This window comes from Equus quagga, chromosome 13, assembly GCF_021613505.1.
Source record: "Equus quagga isolate Etosha38 chromosome 13, UCLA_HA_Equagga_1.0, whole genome shotgun sequence".
Taxonomy (NCBI): Eukaryota; Metazoa; Chordata; class Mammalia; order Perissodactyla; family Equidae; genus Equus; species Equus quagga.
Window position 1 is genome coordinate 54,002,170 of NC_060279.1, and position 15,879 is coordinate 54,018,048.

Genomic DNA, 15,879 nt, shown 5'->3' on the forward strand with positions numbered 1-15,879 from the left:
AGACAGACCGGCATCCCTCCGACCGCTTCGCCTGCTTCCTGCCTGTCCTCCCCAGTCCATCCTCCCATCAGCCATCATCGTGAGAGTCACCTTTTGAGACCCCCCTGCACCCTGTCATCCTCTGGCCTAAACGGCTTTGACAGGCAGGGGGTGAGAGGGTGAACGGGGCAGCTCCCGAGACGCAGCGAGCTCACAGGGGAGGCGGCTTCCAGGACCTCTCTGCACTGCCCAGTGGACTGCTCTGTGAACCTAAAACTGCTCCAAGAAAATACTCCATTCATGAAAATAATGCTAATTTTTTAAAACTTTAAAAATGTTCAGGGGCTGGGCCCGTGGCCAAGTGGTTAAGTTTGTGTGCTCCACTTCGGCGGCCCAGGGTTTGCCGGTTTGGATCCTGGGCACAGACCTATACACCACTCATCAAGCCACACTGTGGCAGTGTCACATATAGCAGAGCCAGAATGACTTGCAACAAGGATATACGACTATATGCTGGGGCTTTGGGGGCGGGGGGGGAAGAGGAAGATTGGCAACTGGTGTGAGCTCAGGGCCAATCTTCCTCACCAAAAAAGAAGTTTAAAAAAAAAATGTTCATACCCTTGGCCTTGCCATGCCCCTTTAGGAATTTCTTATGGGGAGAGAGGACAAGGTTCATATATGCAGATGTTCACTACAGCATCATGTGTCACAGCGAAAACCTGGAAGCATCTTAAGTGGCCAATGATAAGAAAATGGCTAGATAAACGGTGGAGTATCTGTATGGTGGGTATCAACATTGTGGTTTTCAAAATTTAATGATGGGAAAATATGCACAATATTATATTATTCTATTTCCTTGTTGGTGACATATTTTTCCACATTTCTAAAATTGAGATTATCTTACAATCCATATGTACATTTAGGGCAACATTTCTTTTTTTTCTAAAAAGCTGTGTTGACTCAATAATGTGTCATATAATTGACTGCATCTTAGAATCAAAGTAACATAGGAGAGGGGAGTATGTTCCTGATCTTTCTCTCATAATCAGACAAGGAGCAGCAGACAAGAAACCCTGGCTGGTCCTCGGCATCTAGAGCAGCGCTGTCCAGTAATGGCACGATGGACCCACGTGTGTACCTTCAAGTTTCGTAGCAGATACATTTTTGAAAAGTGAAAAGGAACAGGTGAAATTAATTTCAATGATGTATTTTAGTTAACCCAAAATATCAAAATTCATGTCATTTCAACGTGTAACCAGTATTTTTAAAGTCAATAGTAAGATGGTTTGCACGTTTTGTCACATCTTCCGAGTCCCACATGTGTCTCGCGCCTCCTGCATGTCTCGGTGGCACTCGCATGGCAAGTCCTCGGCAGCCCGCCTGGCTGGTGGCCACGGCATCAGACAGCGCAGCTCTAGAAGGCGAGCTTCCAGCTTCTCAGATGGGGAGGCTGCTCGGGGACCCGGCCCCGCCTGCCTTTCCGGATCCTTCCACACACCTGCCCCCTCCGGTCATAGGGCTGCTCACAGCTCCTGGACTCCACTATCTTGCAACTCCGCCCCTTTATTCACACCGTTCCCTGCCCCCCGGATCCTCTGCCCCTTCTCTCCACCTACCAAGGTCAAGATCAAACTTAACTTTTCAGAAGTGGCCATCTCCCGCCACCTCCGCCACCCCTCTACAGCACCATGCAGAGCGTTAACCTGTAGCGACGCTGCCTGGGTTCAAATGCCAGCTTTCTAACTTATGAACCCTGTGACCTTGGGAGTCACTTCCCATCTGTTGCCTCATCTGTAAAATGGGGGTGATGACAGCACCCATCTCGTGTCACTGTTGGGAGGGTTAAGCGAGTTACTATGTTAGGTGCCCAGAACAGGACTGGTCCATAATAAGTGTCCTCCAATGCTCACTGCTATTATTATTATTATCATCACCGCCATCATCATCATCACTTGAGCATGCCCCACAAAGAAGGGCAGCTCCCTGGATCAGCAAGTAGGTTTCACCTGTGCGCCAGCTCCTCCCTCGCGGGCTGGTGATGCCCGGGGAGCTGTGTGGAGAAGTATCCTCCAGCCTCCCTCCCACTCGGCTGTGCCCGTGGGGTAGAGCAGTGGACGCACATGTGAGGTGAACTGGCCAACTCTCCTAGACTTCAGGATGCTGAAAGGGTCTTTCTAGGAGGTCCTGTTCATGTCTGCGCCCCCTCTGTCTGGCGTGTGGCAGGTGCTCAGGAAGTGTCAGCTTAGACAGGACCTGGAGACTTGGTCCTGGAACTTTACCACGCCAGTGGCTCCTGGGGAGCGAGGTGGCCTCCTTTCTTGGAGCCTTTGTCCCGTGAATTGCGGCCCCAGGAGGAGGACTGTAGCTCACCTGTTTCCCACGCCATCGTAAACCCAGTGCGTGGAGCCGATGCCCTGATAGGCGGATGCCCAGTAATACAGGCACGAGTTCAAGTGTAGACTGTAGAGCAGGTAGGCCGTGGTCCTGATAACCCTGCAGGAGAAGGGAGCCGTGAGCACAGCAGCAGAACGGGCAGCCGCGACATCTCCCCCAGGGTCAGGACTGCAGGCAGCGGGCCAGATCTCACTCCCTGGATGCCGACTTCAGAGGTCCCCCTGTTGGAGCCACATGGCTCTACCCGGCTGGAGGGACACCTCGCTGATGGGAACCAGCCAGTGGCTGGACAGGGCCCACCGGATGCTCTTTGAGACTGTGCCAGTCAGGAATGGTGGCGTTGAATGGAAAGTTGCCAAGACTAGGGGCTGGCACTGGCACAAAGCTACCTGCAGGGACAGTTCCAAGGGAGTGGAGGAGCCGAGAGGGGCAGAGAAGGGACAGACGCATGCAGAGAAGGGCCACTCCGTGAAAGATGTGGAGAGGAGCCTGTCCCCACAAGTGGCCTGGTTGGTCTTGCACCCCATCCTCGGATGTCCGTTTGATGGTCCATACATCCATTCCCCCTATGTCTGAGCAGCTGAGGGGGTCAGTTCCCTGAGCTGAGGCCAAAATGAGGCCAGCCTCCCTGGAAATGCGGGGGAGCCGTGCGTGTCAACCTACTCGTGCCCTCCTCACAATTGGGGGAAATGGGACATTCCTGGTTCTCTAAAAAGCAAACATCCCTTCGGAGAAGGGCCAGGAAGAGGTCAGGCTTCCGGTGGCGAGGGGGCCAGCGGGGCCAGGGTAGCTGGAAAGGAGAAGCGATGTGGGTAGAGCATGCCTGGCCGCAAACGTCCTGCCTCGTGCGTGCGCGTGTGTGTGCGTGTGTGTGTGAGAGAGAGAGGCGGTCTCACCTGTAAACGTAGGCTTTGCTGAGGATAGCTTCCAGGCGGTTGTTAAACTCGAAGAAGGCCATGTACTGGGAGGAAGAGCACGTGTCAGGGCGGCCTGCTGTCTGGGGGTGGCCGCCGCCCTCGCCTGCCCGGCCCCTCCCCACGGGCGCCAGGACCCAGGGCTCTTTCTGCGGCCCCGGTTTTCTGAGCCCCGGTGCAAGCAGCTGGAGGAGGAGCATTTACAATCAGAGGGCCCTAGCCCTCGTGGGGGGAGGCAGAAACTCCATTTATGGATCTCATTTGAAAACCAGGGCCCCTCTTCCATAGGAATTCCATAGTATAATCATCTTCTCATGTTTGCGTCATTTCAGGGCCTCCTGGACCTTCTGAATCCTATCATGAAACGTTAGGGCTATGTGGGTCCCAGGTTAAAAGACCCTGTTTTCAACGTTTACTTATAAAATAAACAGTTTTATAAAGAAACAGCATCCCTCACAGCCCTAACTTGTATCCCCCAAAGGCTTATTTATAATCATAAAAGTATAACAATAACTCCTCTTTACCAAGCACCTCTGATGCCCGCAATGTGCACACGTTGCCTTACCCCCATCCACACATGAGGCCCGTATTATTGTTCTCCTTCTACAGAGAGGAAACTGCCACTCAGAGAAGTTGAGTAATCTGCCCAAAGCACACAGCTGGTAAGTGACAGAGATTCAAACCAGACTGGACTGAGAACCACAAGCTCTTTTCATTATGCTACTCCACCTTTAAATCTCTGCACACGTGTTGTTCGATATTCGAAAATGAATGGATGAAGATTTCCTAAGAGACACGCCAGCGATCGCCCCGGTGTTCATTCTAATTTCCGTCCAGAGTTGGCACAGGACACAGAAGGACCGTGGGCTCGGATCCCTCACTTTGAGCTCAAAGAATTTCGTGCTAACCATTAGGCGCCTGCGTGACGCACACTCATTACCACCACGTGAACCGAGATGTGGATCCCACCTCTGCACTGGGAGTGAGACTCGGCCTGTGGATCCAACCTTACTCACTCCGACGCTGGGCTCTAAAGCAACCTCTGCAGCCCCAGGAGGCTGGCCCGCATCAGCCAAGACTGGTGCCACTTCCAGTTTCCCCCTTCCCCTTGGCAGCCAGGAAGCTCAGAAGCAGCTTCCGTGCTCAATTCCAGCAAGCTGTGCTTTCTTTCCTGGGGTACTTGCGCTCTTCCTGTCTTTCTCCTCCCCGTGTCTCCGGGTTAGTAAGCTTACTGCGTTGGCCTCTTTTGTAAATTCCCTCATTACCGTTTTAGGGGAGAGGCATCAGCCATCACGGAAGGAGAGAGAGGAATTTAATGGGTCGGCCAGAAAAATTGATTTGGGGTATCCCAAGTGCTCCGACTGGTTGTCCACGCTGGTCACATTAACAAACAGTGACCACGTCTCCACTCCACACTGGGTCACCCTTGCTGGGACACCAGCTCTGCCCTAGTGGCAGGAGGAAGGGCTGTAATGACAGTGAGCAACAACCAACGATAAAACAGGTGTCGGGGCTGCACATTCAAATCCCTCCCGGGCACTTCCTGGCTCCTGTGACCTTGGGCAAGTCACCCAAGCTTTCCAAGTCTCGGTTTCCCCATCTTTTGGATGCAGACCATCATAAAGCAGAAGTCCCTCTCTCGAAAGTCTCTATAGTTACTGAAAGCTCAGACAGTGGAGACAGACTGCCTGGGTTCAAATCTGGACTCCACTCCTTCCTACCTGTGTGACCTTGGGCAAGTTACTTAACCTCTCTTTGCCTCAGACTTCTCATTTGTAAAATGCTGGTACTAACAACGCTCACTGCATGGGATTGAGGAGTAAGCACTTGTAAAGCCTCCGGAACAATATCTAACACACAGCACCACAGGACCCCTAGCCAGCGTAAGCAACTTCCTATGTCGCCCCGGGCCACCACTCCCCGACACCTCCCACTCCCCAGGGCTGCTCGGGGCAGCCATTAGGGGGCCAGTGCTGGTGCAGAGCAGGGAGGAACCGAAGGCGGCGTAGGAGGAGCCCACTGTCTCACCTTCAAGCAGCGGGGCAAGCGCAGGAGGGGATTCACCCCGAATTTCAAGTAGAGAAAGTCCAAGGGCAGGAGGCAGAGCACGTCCATCTGGAATCCGGCGGGACAGCGGAGAGAGGAAAACTTAGTCATCGCGGGGCTGGGATGGGGCAGCGACGGGGCGGGGGGTCTCCCCCTTCAATAGAACGCCCCAGGAGCGCCTAGAACTGGGGGCGGAAGGCCTCCAGCCAGCAAGCCTCTGATTGGCCACCCGGCCTGCGCGGTCCTGGCGGGGCCGCATCACCCCGCCCCAGAGCCCCCACCTCCCCAGCCCCCGCGGAAGGCTGTCTCCGCTGCACCCACCTTAAAGCGGCGGGATTTCAGGTAGTTGTCGCGCATCTCCTTTTTGTCCGTCTGGAGGAAAATAAAGTCATGACCGTGAAATGGCCCGAGAGCTGAGTGCCTGAGCCCGTGGGAGCAGCGATGGAAAATCTCGCAGAACTTCCGCCTTCCTATCAGAGTAACAGCCCCACGGACGCCCCGAGTGGACCAGCCGGGCTTCGGTGAAGCCTGGGGGCGGGGCTACAGGTGGGGAGGTCCAGCCCCCAGCGGGGAGGGCGTGGTCCAAGGTCTTGCAGCTAGAGTCTGATTTCTTGGACGGAAAGCAGGATGTTGAGCTTATTTGCAACCTCATTTACTGAGGAGCTGGTTACTGCTCTGAGCGGGCCAGGAAAGAGGTGGCCCAGGGAATGCTTTTTGCTCTAAATTGTTTCAGAGGCACAACCTCCGCTTGTCGGTACACAGGAGAGCAGGCTCTGCCGGGCAGGGGCAGGGGCGGCGGAGCGGAGGGGCGGCGGGGGGCGGGGTGGTAAGTGACCTGCACAAGGAGACGAAGACTGCGTCTCCTGCTTCAGCCAAGTCACAGTCAGGGCTTCAGTTTCCTCTCTGGTAAGTGTAGCGGGCTCTTTGCAGGACCCCCAGGATATGTCAGTTGCCAGCAGTTACCTGTGCTGAGCACCCTGCAGACATCACCTCAATCCATCCTCACGGCAAGACTCCGAGATGGGAAGAATTACTATCCCCATTGTACAGATGAGGAAACTGAGGCTCAGAGAGGCGATACAGCTAGTTGTGGTCGACCACGGGTTGAACCAGGTGCACCCTCACTAAAGGCCCTTCTCCGGACCGCTTCTCTGTCTCTAATTCCATCAGGTGACCCCGGAGCCATTTCGCTCCTGAGCAATACTTTGTGTGGATAATTTGAATACATCAAGGGTACCGTGTTATTGAACAAGCACAGGCAGACGTTCCGGAGATTTCCTTGCTCATTTATCTTGCTGTCTATCACAGCATCAGGGGTCGGTCCCCTGAAGGCTCGGGCTGTAGGATCTGCCCCCCGGCCACCCCTCCTCCTGCCTGTGACTCACAATGATGTCCCCTCCTCTGACAAACTGCAGGCGCATCTGGAACACGGTGATGTCCAGGAAGTAGATGAGGTCGCACAGGTAATCCATCAGCAGCCAGAGGTGGATGTTGTCTGGCGTCTGGTAGGGGAAGGCCCAGCGCACGGGAATCAGCCAGCAGTTCCAGTTCCAGGCCAGCACCACGAGGAACAGCCACAGGATGTATATCAGGTCTGTGGGAAGGGAGGGAGGGGCGGGAATGTGCTGGAACATCAGCGGAGCGGGCTCCTCACCGTGGGGTCAGAGTGGGGCTTCCTTCTTTCCACCTGTCTGCCTGCACTTTCCTACGAACGCTGTATGTGGCCCTTCTGTAACTTGGGGCTGGGGCATGGGGGACCGTAAAACTATCTTTGATTTAAAAATAAGTCACCCCTAGGCTCTAATAAATCAGAGTATTCTGAGGAGGGGATATGGCGGTGTTATTAGATAATAGACAACTAACTAGGAAACACTTTTGCTCTCTTTCTTGTTGAATTTTTCCAAAAACGTCTTTTCTGCCTTAGTAAATACACAATAGTAAACAATGCATAGAGGACAGACAGATGGATACATGGACAGGTGGATGGATGGATGGATACCATAGGTGACTTGTCATTTTAGAGGACCAGCGGACACGGGGGCTGGAGTCCTGCCCCCCAAATGACTTCTCGTGTGACCTTGGGAGAGTCCCCGCGGCACCTGCCGTGCCCCCCTCAGAGAAGTCACAAGGAGAGGTCAGATAAGAAGGGCAGGGAGGTGTTTCGTAAACTGTCAAGCGCCGTGCACATGTGGAAGGTTGTTATTCCCGAGGAATATAACATGGGCTAAAAGGGAAGCCAGAGGAGTTCACTTTGGAGGTTGGAGGAACTTCTTCCCTTTTCTGCTCAGAGCAGCAGCTCCAGGAAGGGACCCGTAAGAGCAGAGCAGAAAACAGACTGGGCCAGGAGTCAGGAGGCCTGGGTCTGCCATCACTCGTTGTGTCTTTAGGCCAGCTAACTTCTCTGTGCCTTAGTTTCCCTGTCTGTGAGATGAGTGTGATCTTATGTTCCTATTCCAGGGAATTGTTTGTTACTTTTGGGTCACAAACCTTGGACATCCGTGGCCTCCCAGCCTACCTCTTGCACTCCCTCCCCCCGTCTCCCTCTCCTGCCCTCTCATAGGACACGGTGGCGATGCCCTCTGCCCACCCGGGACTCACTGGTCAGCGGGTCGATGCTCTGGGGAAACTGGTACTTCTTCCAGGGGCGGCGTTTGAACTTGCAGCAGAGCATGTCACAGTAATGCTCCTCCTCCGCCGGCCCCGCCTCTGCCGGCTTCGCTTCTGGGGCCGGCTCTGGGGCTTTCTTGGCTGGGGCTGTGGGATGAAGGTGGTGAGCATCTGACCCAGCCCTGAGGCTCAGGTGGAGGAGGTAGAGAGAAGGCTGCAAACGGCAGACGCTGGAACCAGAGCTGAGGGGGACCTTGGCGCCGTCCCGCAACCTGCTGGGAGCCCTGTGTGCGGAAACCCCGGTGCTCTCCCGGAACAAACCCCACAGCTCCATCGTGAACAGCGACCTGGGTGCCTGCCCAGAAACTATTACCAGCTACCGGTCTAGAACTGCTTCTCAGGAGCTGCCCCAAACGAGGAGTTTCTGGGCCAGTTGGATGTTTCCAACTTGAGCATCTGCTTGTGTGTCTGTTTGGACCCCTTTGGTTCCCTCTGCCGGGATGGGAGCATTTCACACCCAGGACTTCCATCACCCAGGGCCAGGAATCAGGAAAACATTGCTCTACATTTTCAGAGCAGAAATCTCAGCTCCTTTATCTCTAAAACAAGACGTGGAATGGGGACACGGCCTTCCTGTACGCCCATGGCGATGTTGCTCGTGACCTAGGGACTGGCTCCCATAGGTTCAATATGCTAGTTTCTAGCTTTAGGCTTGTGAAGTCAGGCTCTGCTAGGTCCATTGTCAGCACCAAGAGTTCAAAGGCATAGCCCTTCTTTGGAAAGACCTAGAAAACCTCCCTGGTAAGACCACGGTTCTTATTTCCTCCTGGGACCTTGAAAGCAGAAACCTTACAGGTAGCCCCATAAGAATGTTGCAATTGGGGCCTCTGAAAAATAAGACTGTCTATTCCCAGAGTGGACTATGGACACCATCTGAGTGTACGACCATGAGACACGTCCCGTCCCATAGTGACCACCTGCCAGCCCATGGGAAAGGGGCAGAAGGGTCTATGAGGGGACTTGCCCTGTGGGCGGGGGAGCCAAGTACAATGGGATCACTGGTCAGAACTTTGACCTTCTTCCCTCCCCAGGGTCCTGTACGTATGGGACCCAGAAGCCAGAGAGTGGGGATCTGGCTGCCGTTGTGCACCCCGACCATTTCCTTGGGGTCACTCCCACCATGACGTGACAGGGGGCATTAGGGCCCCACCCCCCCACTGGGTGGACCATGCCCAGCTCTGGACTCACAGGGCTTGGGGCTCTCCTCATCGGAGGTGACGTCAGGGTCGATGAGCTTCTCCTTCACCTTCTCTGTCCGCTCCTTGAAAAGCTTCACCAGCTCCTGCAGCCGGTCGTTGATGATGGCGCTGTTCTGGCTGGCCGTGGAGGCCGCGCGGTCCTGGTCACTGAGGACACACCGCCCAAAGCTGAGCAGACTGCGTGGACGGGACCTCTGTGCCCCTGGCAAGAGCTAACAGGGTCTGCATCCCACCCAGCCCGAAGGAGGTAAGGCCCCCTGTTTCCCCCTGAGGTCAGAAACATCAACCCTAACTCACTGTCTCCCAGGAGACAGTTTGGGCTGGGAACCACGCCCGGGGCCTCTGGCGCAGCTTTTAGAGAATGAGCCCGGAGGCTCTGATTCAGACGGGCAGTTCCGAAAAAACTTCGATCCCACTTGTCATTCACGGAGAAACTCTTGGAACCCAGTTCCAGGCCGTTAGGCCCAGTTTGGGGTTCACGTGAGGTAAGTGGGACAGATCAGAGAGTGGACGCAGCTGCTTTCTCAGGCTGAGGAAATAACTGGTGGAAAAACCATGAGGATACATTATATATCCTTTTAACTCATAGGAATTTAAACTGCATGCACTCACAACAAGAGAGACAGGCAGACAGATAGAGAGAATGGGTGAGAGTCTGCCTGACACCCCACTCAGCGTGGGGCTAGGGCCCTTGTGGAGTTGAGACCCGCTGTGTGAACGGCTCTCCCCCAAGTGGCCTCACTGTGATCATCTCGCTGAGCTGAGTGCAATACTAGCATTTATGGATCTATTTTTTTTTCTTACATCAAGGCCCTCAAACTCCAGCCAGCTACTCCTCCTGTGCTCAGTCGAGGAAGCTGGGCTGGAGACCACCAGTGTGGGGGTCCTAATGAGAGATGGCTCCCGGGTGTGGTGGAGACACGAGCTGCTCACCCACATCGGTTCTCTCCTGTGGGGAGTGGTCCCTGGGACAACATTCCCCAGGTGTGGCCATGCGAGCTCTCACCAGTGGACTGTGAGTGGACATGACACAGGTAACCCTGAGCCTCTTTATTGAAGACTGGCCTGGCATTTTCCCTTTCCACTGGTGACCAGTGGGATTTTGGAAGCCACATGAAGGTAGCAGAGGCGCTGTCAGCTGGGTCCCTAAATGATTGCATGGAGCAGAGCCTTCTACTGACTTAAAACATGCAACTAGTGACATGATCATGACGTATGAGACATCTTCTGTTCCCAAGCCACTGAATCTTTGGGGTCTATTTGTTACAGCGGCTCAGCCTCCCTAGCTAATACGTACCTCTCCACGTGGACCTCCTTAAGAGTTTTCAAGGGTGAATTTTGTTATTATACCTGATTTCTGCCTTATTTTCTGATATGAACCCCTAACCCTAGCCCTCCCCTACTATGTAAGATGTGACTCCACCATGTGCTACAATGGACCATGGACTAGGGGTGAGCTTCAGATTTTTTTCCTGCTTCTTTAACTTTTCGGAACTTTCCACAACTCTGTTAAACATAAACTCCAAAAAATTATGGATAGGAAAAAAGACTGGAAGAAAAGCCGAGTGTCTCCCGCGGCCGTGCCAGGAGCTGCGGTTGGGAGCGAGATGGGGGTCCCAGAGCCCAGGGCTGGAGGCTTCACCATCAACGAACCCCTCAGACTCTTCAGGAAAACATCTCCGTTGGCCCAGCCCGTAGGACGGTTAGATGTCAGAGACCCAGGTCCCAGTGCCCTCGCAGAAGGCTCTAAACATCGTCCCACAGACCAGCTGTATCCCAGCCACCTGGGGACCTTGTAATGCGGTGGAGTCCCCGGGGCCCGCTGCCTGTGGTTCTGAACACGGCTGGTGCAGAGTTCAAGCCCATTCTGCAGATTTTGCAGAACTCCTGGGCCAGCCAGAGGGAACCCGGGCAGGAGGCCCACCCGTGTCTTATTGCTGGGAAGCCACTGGCCAAGTCCGCCTCGTGGTGGAGAGTGCTAAAAACATCCCACTCCCCCTCACTCACCTCCCCTCACCCGCCCATCCCCACCCCGCCTTCAGACTCTCTGAGACCCCACAGGTGGCTCCCACTCACTCAGTGCCCTGCGGGGTGGCAGGGTCTGACCAGGCAACCACGGGGGACTCAGCTGGTGACAGCACCTTGAGCTCTTCAGCCTCATCATCTTGGGAGGGCAGCACCTTCCTGCAAGGACAGACGTGGAAGGGCCTTTAGCGAGGGCAGGGGCCCCAGGGGGAAGCAGACTGGCTGTGTGCCCTGGAGGTCACCCAGAGCCGAATGAATCCTGGGTGGGAGATGGTGCTGCCAAAGGGTCCTCACTTGCCTGCAGGGAGACGAAAAGGGAGAACAGAGGGGCGTAGCCACTCTCTGGACCTCAATCTCCACATCTGTCCAACGGCCTAGCGTAAAAATAATGGCATTGACTTGGGATCAGGCAAACCCGAGCTTGCACCCCAGCCCTGCGTCTTCCCAGTGTCTTGCACCCCAGCCCTGCGTCTTCCCAGTGTGTGACCTTGGCAGGTTACTTAAACTCTCTGAGCCACCTCAGTTTCCCCCTCCGTAGAATGGGAGTAAACCTACGCCACTAAATGAGACACATCACTCAGCCGGGTCGCAGCTTACATGTCCTCCCCCCCCCCCCCCCCCCCCCCCGCCCCGAGTCTAGAGTCACTGCCCTAGCCAGCTTGTCTCCCCACTCCGGTCTCTATCACACCACCTTCCGGCTACTGGACAAGGCCTGAGGGCTTCGCTCTCCTGGAAGCTCCGCCTCCCTCCCTTCGCAGATGTGCTTCTGGCTGGAAAAGAAAACCCTCCTGGGCCATGGAGCCCGGTCTCCAGCTCGTGATGTGACCTGGGGCAGGTCCCATCCCCCCGGAGCTGCAGGGTCCCTATCTGAAGAGTGAAGATTCAGTTATCCCCAGGGTCCCCACCATTCCTCCAAGTCTGCCCGGGGGGCGGCCTCTGGAGGGACTAGCATCTTGTTGGAGGGTGTCTGGGTGTGGACCCCCCCCGGCACTCTTCCATCCTCAACCTCTGTGATCAGGATTCCTCCACTAGGGCTTCTGGAGGGATACAGAGGGACGGACGTGCAGCATTTGCCTTTATTCCAGAAGGTTCTGAAACTACTCTATCCCCTTCTGCCAACTCGCCTAAGATGGCTACACCCATGGATTCACCTCTTTCACACTCTAATTAAAAGGATGGCCATGCATGAGAAGACTGAGGCCAAAAGTTCCACAGGTGGGACCCAAACTCAGTCCTCCTGCGCCAGCTCCTCCTGCACTGCAGCCTGGAGAGCGTCTGCGGCCCCAGAGACCCCAGAGAGAGAACTGAGTCAGCAGCTGCCCTCCTCCAGCACCGCCTGGTGCCCGGCCCTGTGCGGAGCATCTCAATGCACAGCAGCTCCTGAATCCTCACAACATCCGCATAGACAGGCGGTGTTTTATCCCCATCTTACAACGGGAAAATGGAGGCCCGGGAAGGTTAAGTGACTTCCCTGAAGCCTGACATCTGGTAAGTGGTGAGCTGGGATTGGCTCCAAACCGCGGCCTCAAGCTGTGAGCAGGGCCTTCCCCACATGCCCCTCTGTGAGGGCCTGAGGTTGTGGTGGTTTTTCGGCTCCCCTCAGTCGCCCCCAGGGCTCATTCCATCCCTGACCACAGGCAGAGCCCCGCTGGCCTCTCGCGTCAGGCATCAGAGCTCTCCCCTCCTGGGGCCAAGCTCGGGCAGAGCCCCCCAGTTCCTCGCAGTCTCATCCTACTTAGCACTGTCTGGAATAGTCTGTTTGTTCAATTACTTGTTCACTGTCTATCTCAGCCCCACTGGAATGGCAGCTCCATGAGGGCAGCCCCTGGCAGGCCTCCCCTTGATGCATCCCCAGCACCGAGCGCAGAGCCTGGCTCATAAAGATGTTCAATAGATGTTTGCGAATGAATAAATGAATGAAGGGATGAGCCCCACAGGCCCAGCCCATAAGCAGAAGGCAGGAGGCTTGGAGTCTAGTCCCAAGTGATCCTGGTCCCCTCCCTGCCCCCAAATATCCACCTTCAACCCAGCCTGTACGGTTTCCCCACCCTTACAAAGGGAACAGAGGGAGGTAGACGAGATGTCTGCAACCATGGTGTTGCCATTTCTTCTGCTGTGTATACTCTGTGCATAATTCAATGAATTAAGTGTGAGGACTGATGGGGCTGTGAGCTGTGCCCCGAGGCTGGGTGAGATTGTGACACTTCTCCACATTAAAATCTGAGAGCCCCTCTGTTTGCCACACCCAGCCATCTCATCTGTCCTGGCAGGCTCCTGGCCTCAGCTGAGAAATTACTCAAGGGCTCATGGATGAGAGCAAAAATTAATCAAGAAAAAAGAACCATCTCTTAATCCAGCCAGTGTAGGGGAAGCACCGACAGCTCACCTTTAGCTTAAATACAGTCATTCACAAAGCACTGTACTGCACTTCACAGCTTGCTTACAGCTGTATGTAGGACTGCTCTCAGTTACCTGGCTCAGGTTGTCCAAAACTGACTCTACCCATGCAGCAACAAATTTATCTCAAGGGCATAAAAATGTGTGCAACCTTGACCAGGAATCCCACTTGTGAGAAAGGAGCCCAGGGGCAGAGAGCAGAAGACCAAAGAGATGTTCACAGCACTGTATGGACAGTGTCCAGCAAGAGGGGATTTCTTAAGTCCGTTCTGGCACACAGAGCTGGAGGAATATCATGCAGCCATCATAAATGAGTGTTAAAAAGACAGCCTAACGATGCGGAAAAGGATTCACAAATGAGATGTGGTCTCAAATGAGATGTGATCCAAATCACGCCAATTAAAACCACACGGAAGCGTGGGCCCACAGACAAGGTATCGGATGTGCTAGGATTATGGGTGAGTATTTTTCCATTTGGCATGTCCATTGTATGATTTAATGATAAAACAAGAGGGTGGAAATTAGCCTGTCACATTTATTACCCCGTTCTGACATACATTTGAGTGTTTTTGAGACAGAGCTTCCTGGAGAGCTCCTTATAGAGCCCTAAGCCAGGAATTAGGGGAACCAGGAAGCAGGGGTCATAGTCCCACTTCTGACACCAAGTCACTAAGTGACCCTGGGCCAGCTGCTTCCCCTCTCTGGCCTCAGTTTCCTCTTTTGCCAAGTGGACAGGTGGCACAGTACTGTGAAAAGCCCAGAGAAGCATAAAGGGTGACCTGTGGTTGCCTGCGGCTGAGCCTGGGACCGTGAGGGTGTCGGATTTGGCAGGAGAAGGTGGTGGCAGCTCAGGGGAGGGTGGGATCTCCTCCATGATGAGGGGCTGGCTGTCAGCATCGGCGTCTTCCACCTGCACTTCCGGGTGCTCCTCTGTGCCGGGCACTTGAGGGGGAGGAGAGGACACAGTCAGAGAGAGAAGGGCCAGGCCCCAGGGAAGACACAGAAAGCGTGTTTGGGGGGACCTCTGCCAGCCTCTGCCCCCCAACGGGGCCCACAGGACAGCTCCATGCAGGCCGTGCAGGAATGCAGAGTCCAGGTCCCTCTGAGGGCCAAGGTCACCACAGCCACCAGTGCAGAAGCCACAAAAGAAGCCATGGGGCCACAGGAGCTCCTGGACATAGCCTGGAGTCCAGTTTTCCAAAGCCCAGCCTGGTTTCCCTGGGCCAGGAGAAACATCAAGGACCCCAGGGCTGGGGGACGGGGATAGCAGCACTGAGAGAGGACATGAGGAGCCGGGGGGAGCCCAAGTCCTAAGGCCTAGCCTAACACAACCTGGCTCAGCTGCTTCTCTCTCTGGGCCTCAGTTTCCCCCTCCCAAAGCAGGAGGGCTGATGCCTTGCCAGGCCTGTGGGGAGATGGGGCAGGAGGGCACGTGGCCTTATGCTCGGGAGGGCCTCAGATGGAGACATCTGGGGGTTTCCTCCAATCGAGGTCACAGCCTGTCTCTGGAGTGTGCGTTACCACTGTCTGGGTACCCGTTTGGGTATTTCCTTGTTTTTGTACAAGCCAGGACCCCCCAAAATTCATCAACCAAACCCCTCCCCCCCCCCAGCCTCTGGAGGCCTGGCGCCGTGTCCCACATCCTGAGAATCGGGTCCTCCCTGGGAAGCCCAAGTGTGGCCCAACCTCAGGCTGCATTACCCACCCCAGGACAGGCAGGCAGTGGGGTCAGGTCCACCCTGAGGAGGAGCTCAGAGGATGCTGAGGGGCTGAGATGGTGCCCCGTGCCCACCACGCCCAGGTGGGACCACCCACTAGCGGCCAGGCGCAGGCCTGGGCACCAGCGAGGCAGCAGCACACCCCCCAAAATGGAGAGGGGGCAGCACTTTGAAACACCTGGATATGTGACTTTTTTTTCAATGGCCATCACGGGAAAACCCAGCACGTGGTAGAGTTTGGCCGAGGGGATCTGAGCAGATCTCAAGACTTTTTGGCGTTTCTTTTACTAAAACCCTAAGCCCTCAGGGGAAGAGGATGAACAGAAATCGAGAAGTTTTTAAAAATTTCAGGAAGAAGTTTCACCAGACTAACGAGATGCCCCAGGCTGTGGAAAGAAGGAGAGAGCTGAGGCCGAGGGGCCTGACCGTCTTCCTGGGAGACCTCAAAAGACAAGCAGAGGCAGCCTGGAAGAGGGCAGCTGCTCAGAAACGCTCAGGGCCAGGGTGCCTCAGCGTGGCCCCCCGGGCCATTGACAGTGC

General features: G+C 55.1%; 1 protein-coding gene across 1 annotated transcript in view; it reads right to left on the bottom strand.

The window, feature by feature from the left end:
* CNGB1 (cyclic nucleotide gated channel subunit beta 1) overlaps positions 1 to 15,879 on the bottom strand; it is a 64,744-nt gene that overhangs the window by 21,199 nt on the left and 27,666 nt on the right. The window contains exons 16-24 of the mRNA XM_046682038.1: positions 14,401 to 14,563; positions 11,276 to 11,383; positions 9,189 to 9,346; positions 7,932 to 8,087; positions 6,719 to 6,927; positions 5,655 to 5,705; positions 5,316 to 5,402; positions 3,270 to 3,334; positions 2,350 to 2,472 (exon numbers count right to left, since the gene is read on the bottom strand). Coding sequence (XP_046537994.1) covers positions 2,350 to 2,472; positions 3,270 to 3,334; positions 5,316 to 5,402; positions 5,655 to 5,705; positions 6,719 to 6,927; positions 7,932 to 8,087; positions 9,189 to 9,346; positions 11,276 to 11,383; positions 14,401 to 14,563 — 1,120 coding nt within the window. The remainder of the gene's footprint in view (positions 1 to 2,349; positions 2,473 to 3,269; positions 3,335 to 5,315; positions 5,403 to 5,654; positions 5,706 to 6,718; positions 6,928 to 7,931; positions 8,088 to 9,188; positions 9,347 to 11,275; positions 11,384 to 14,400; positions 14,564 to 15,879) is intronic.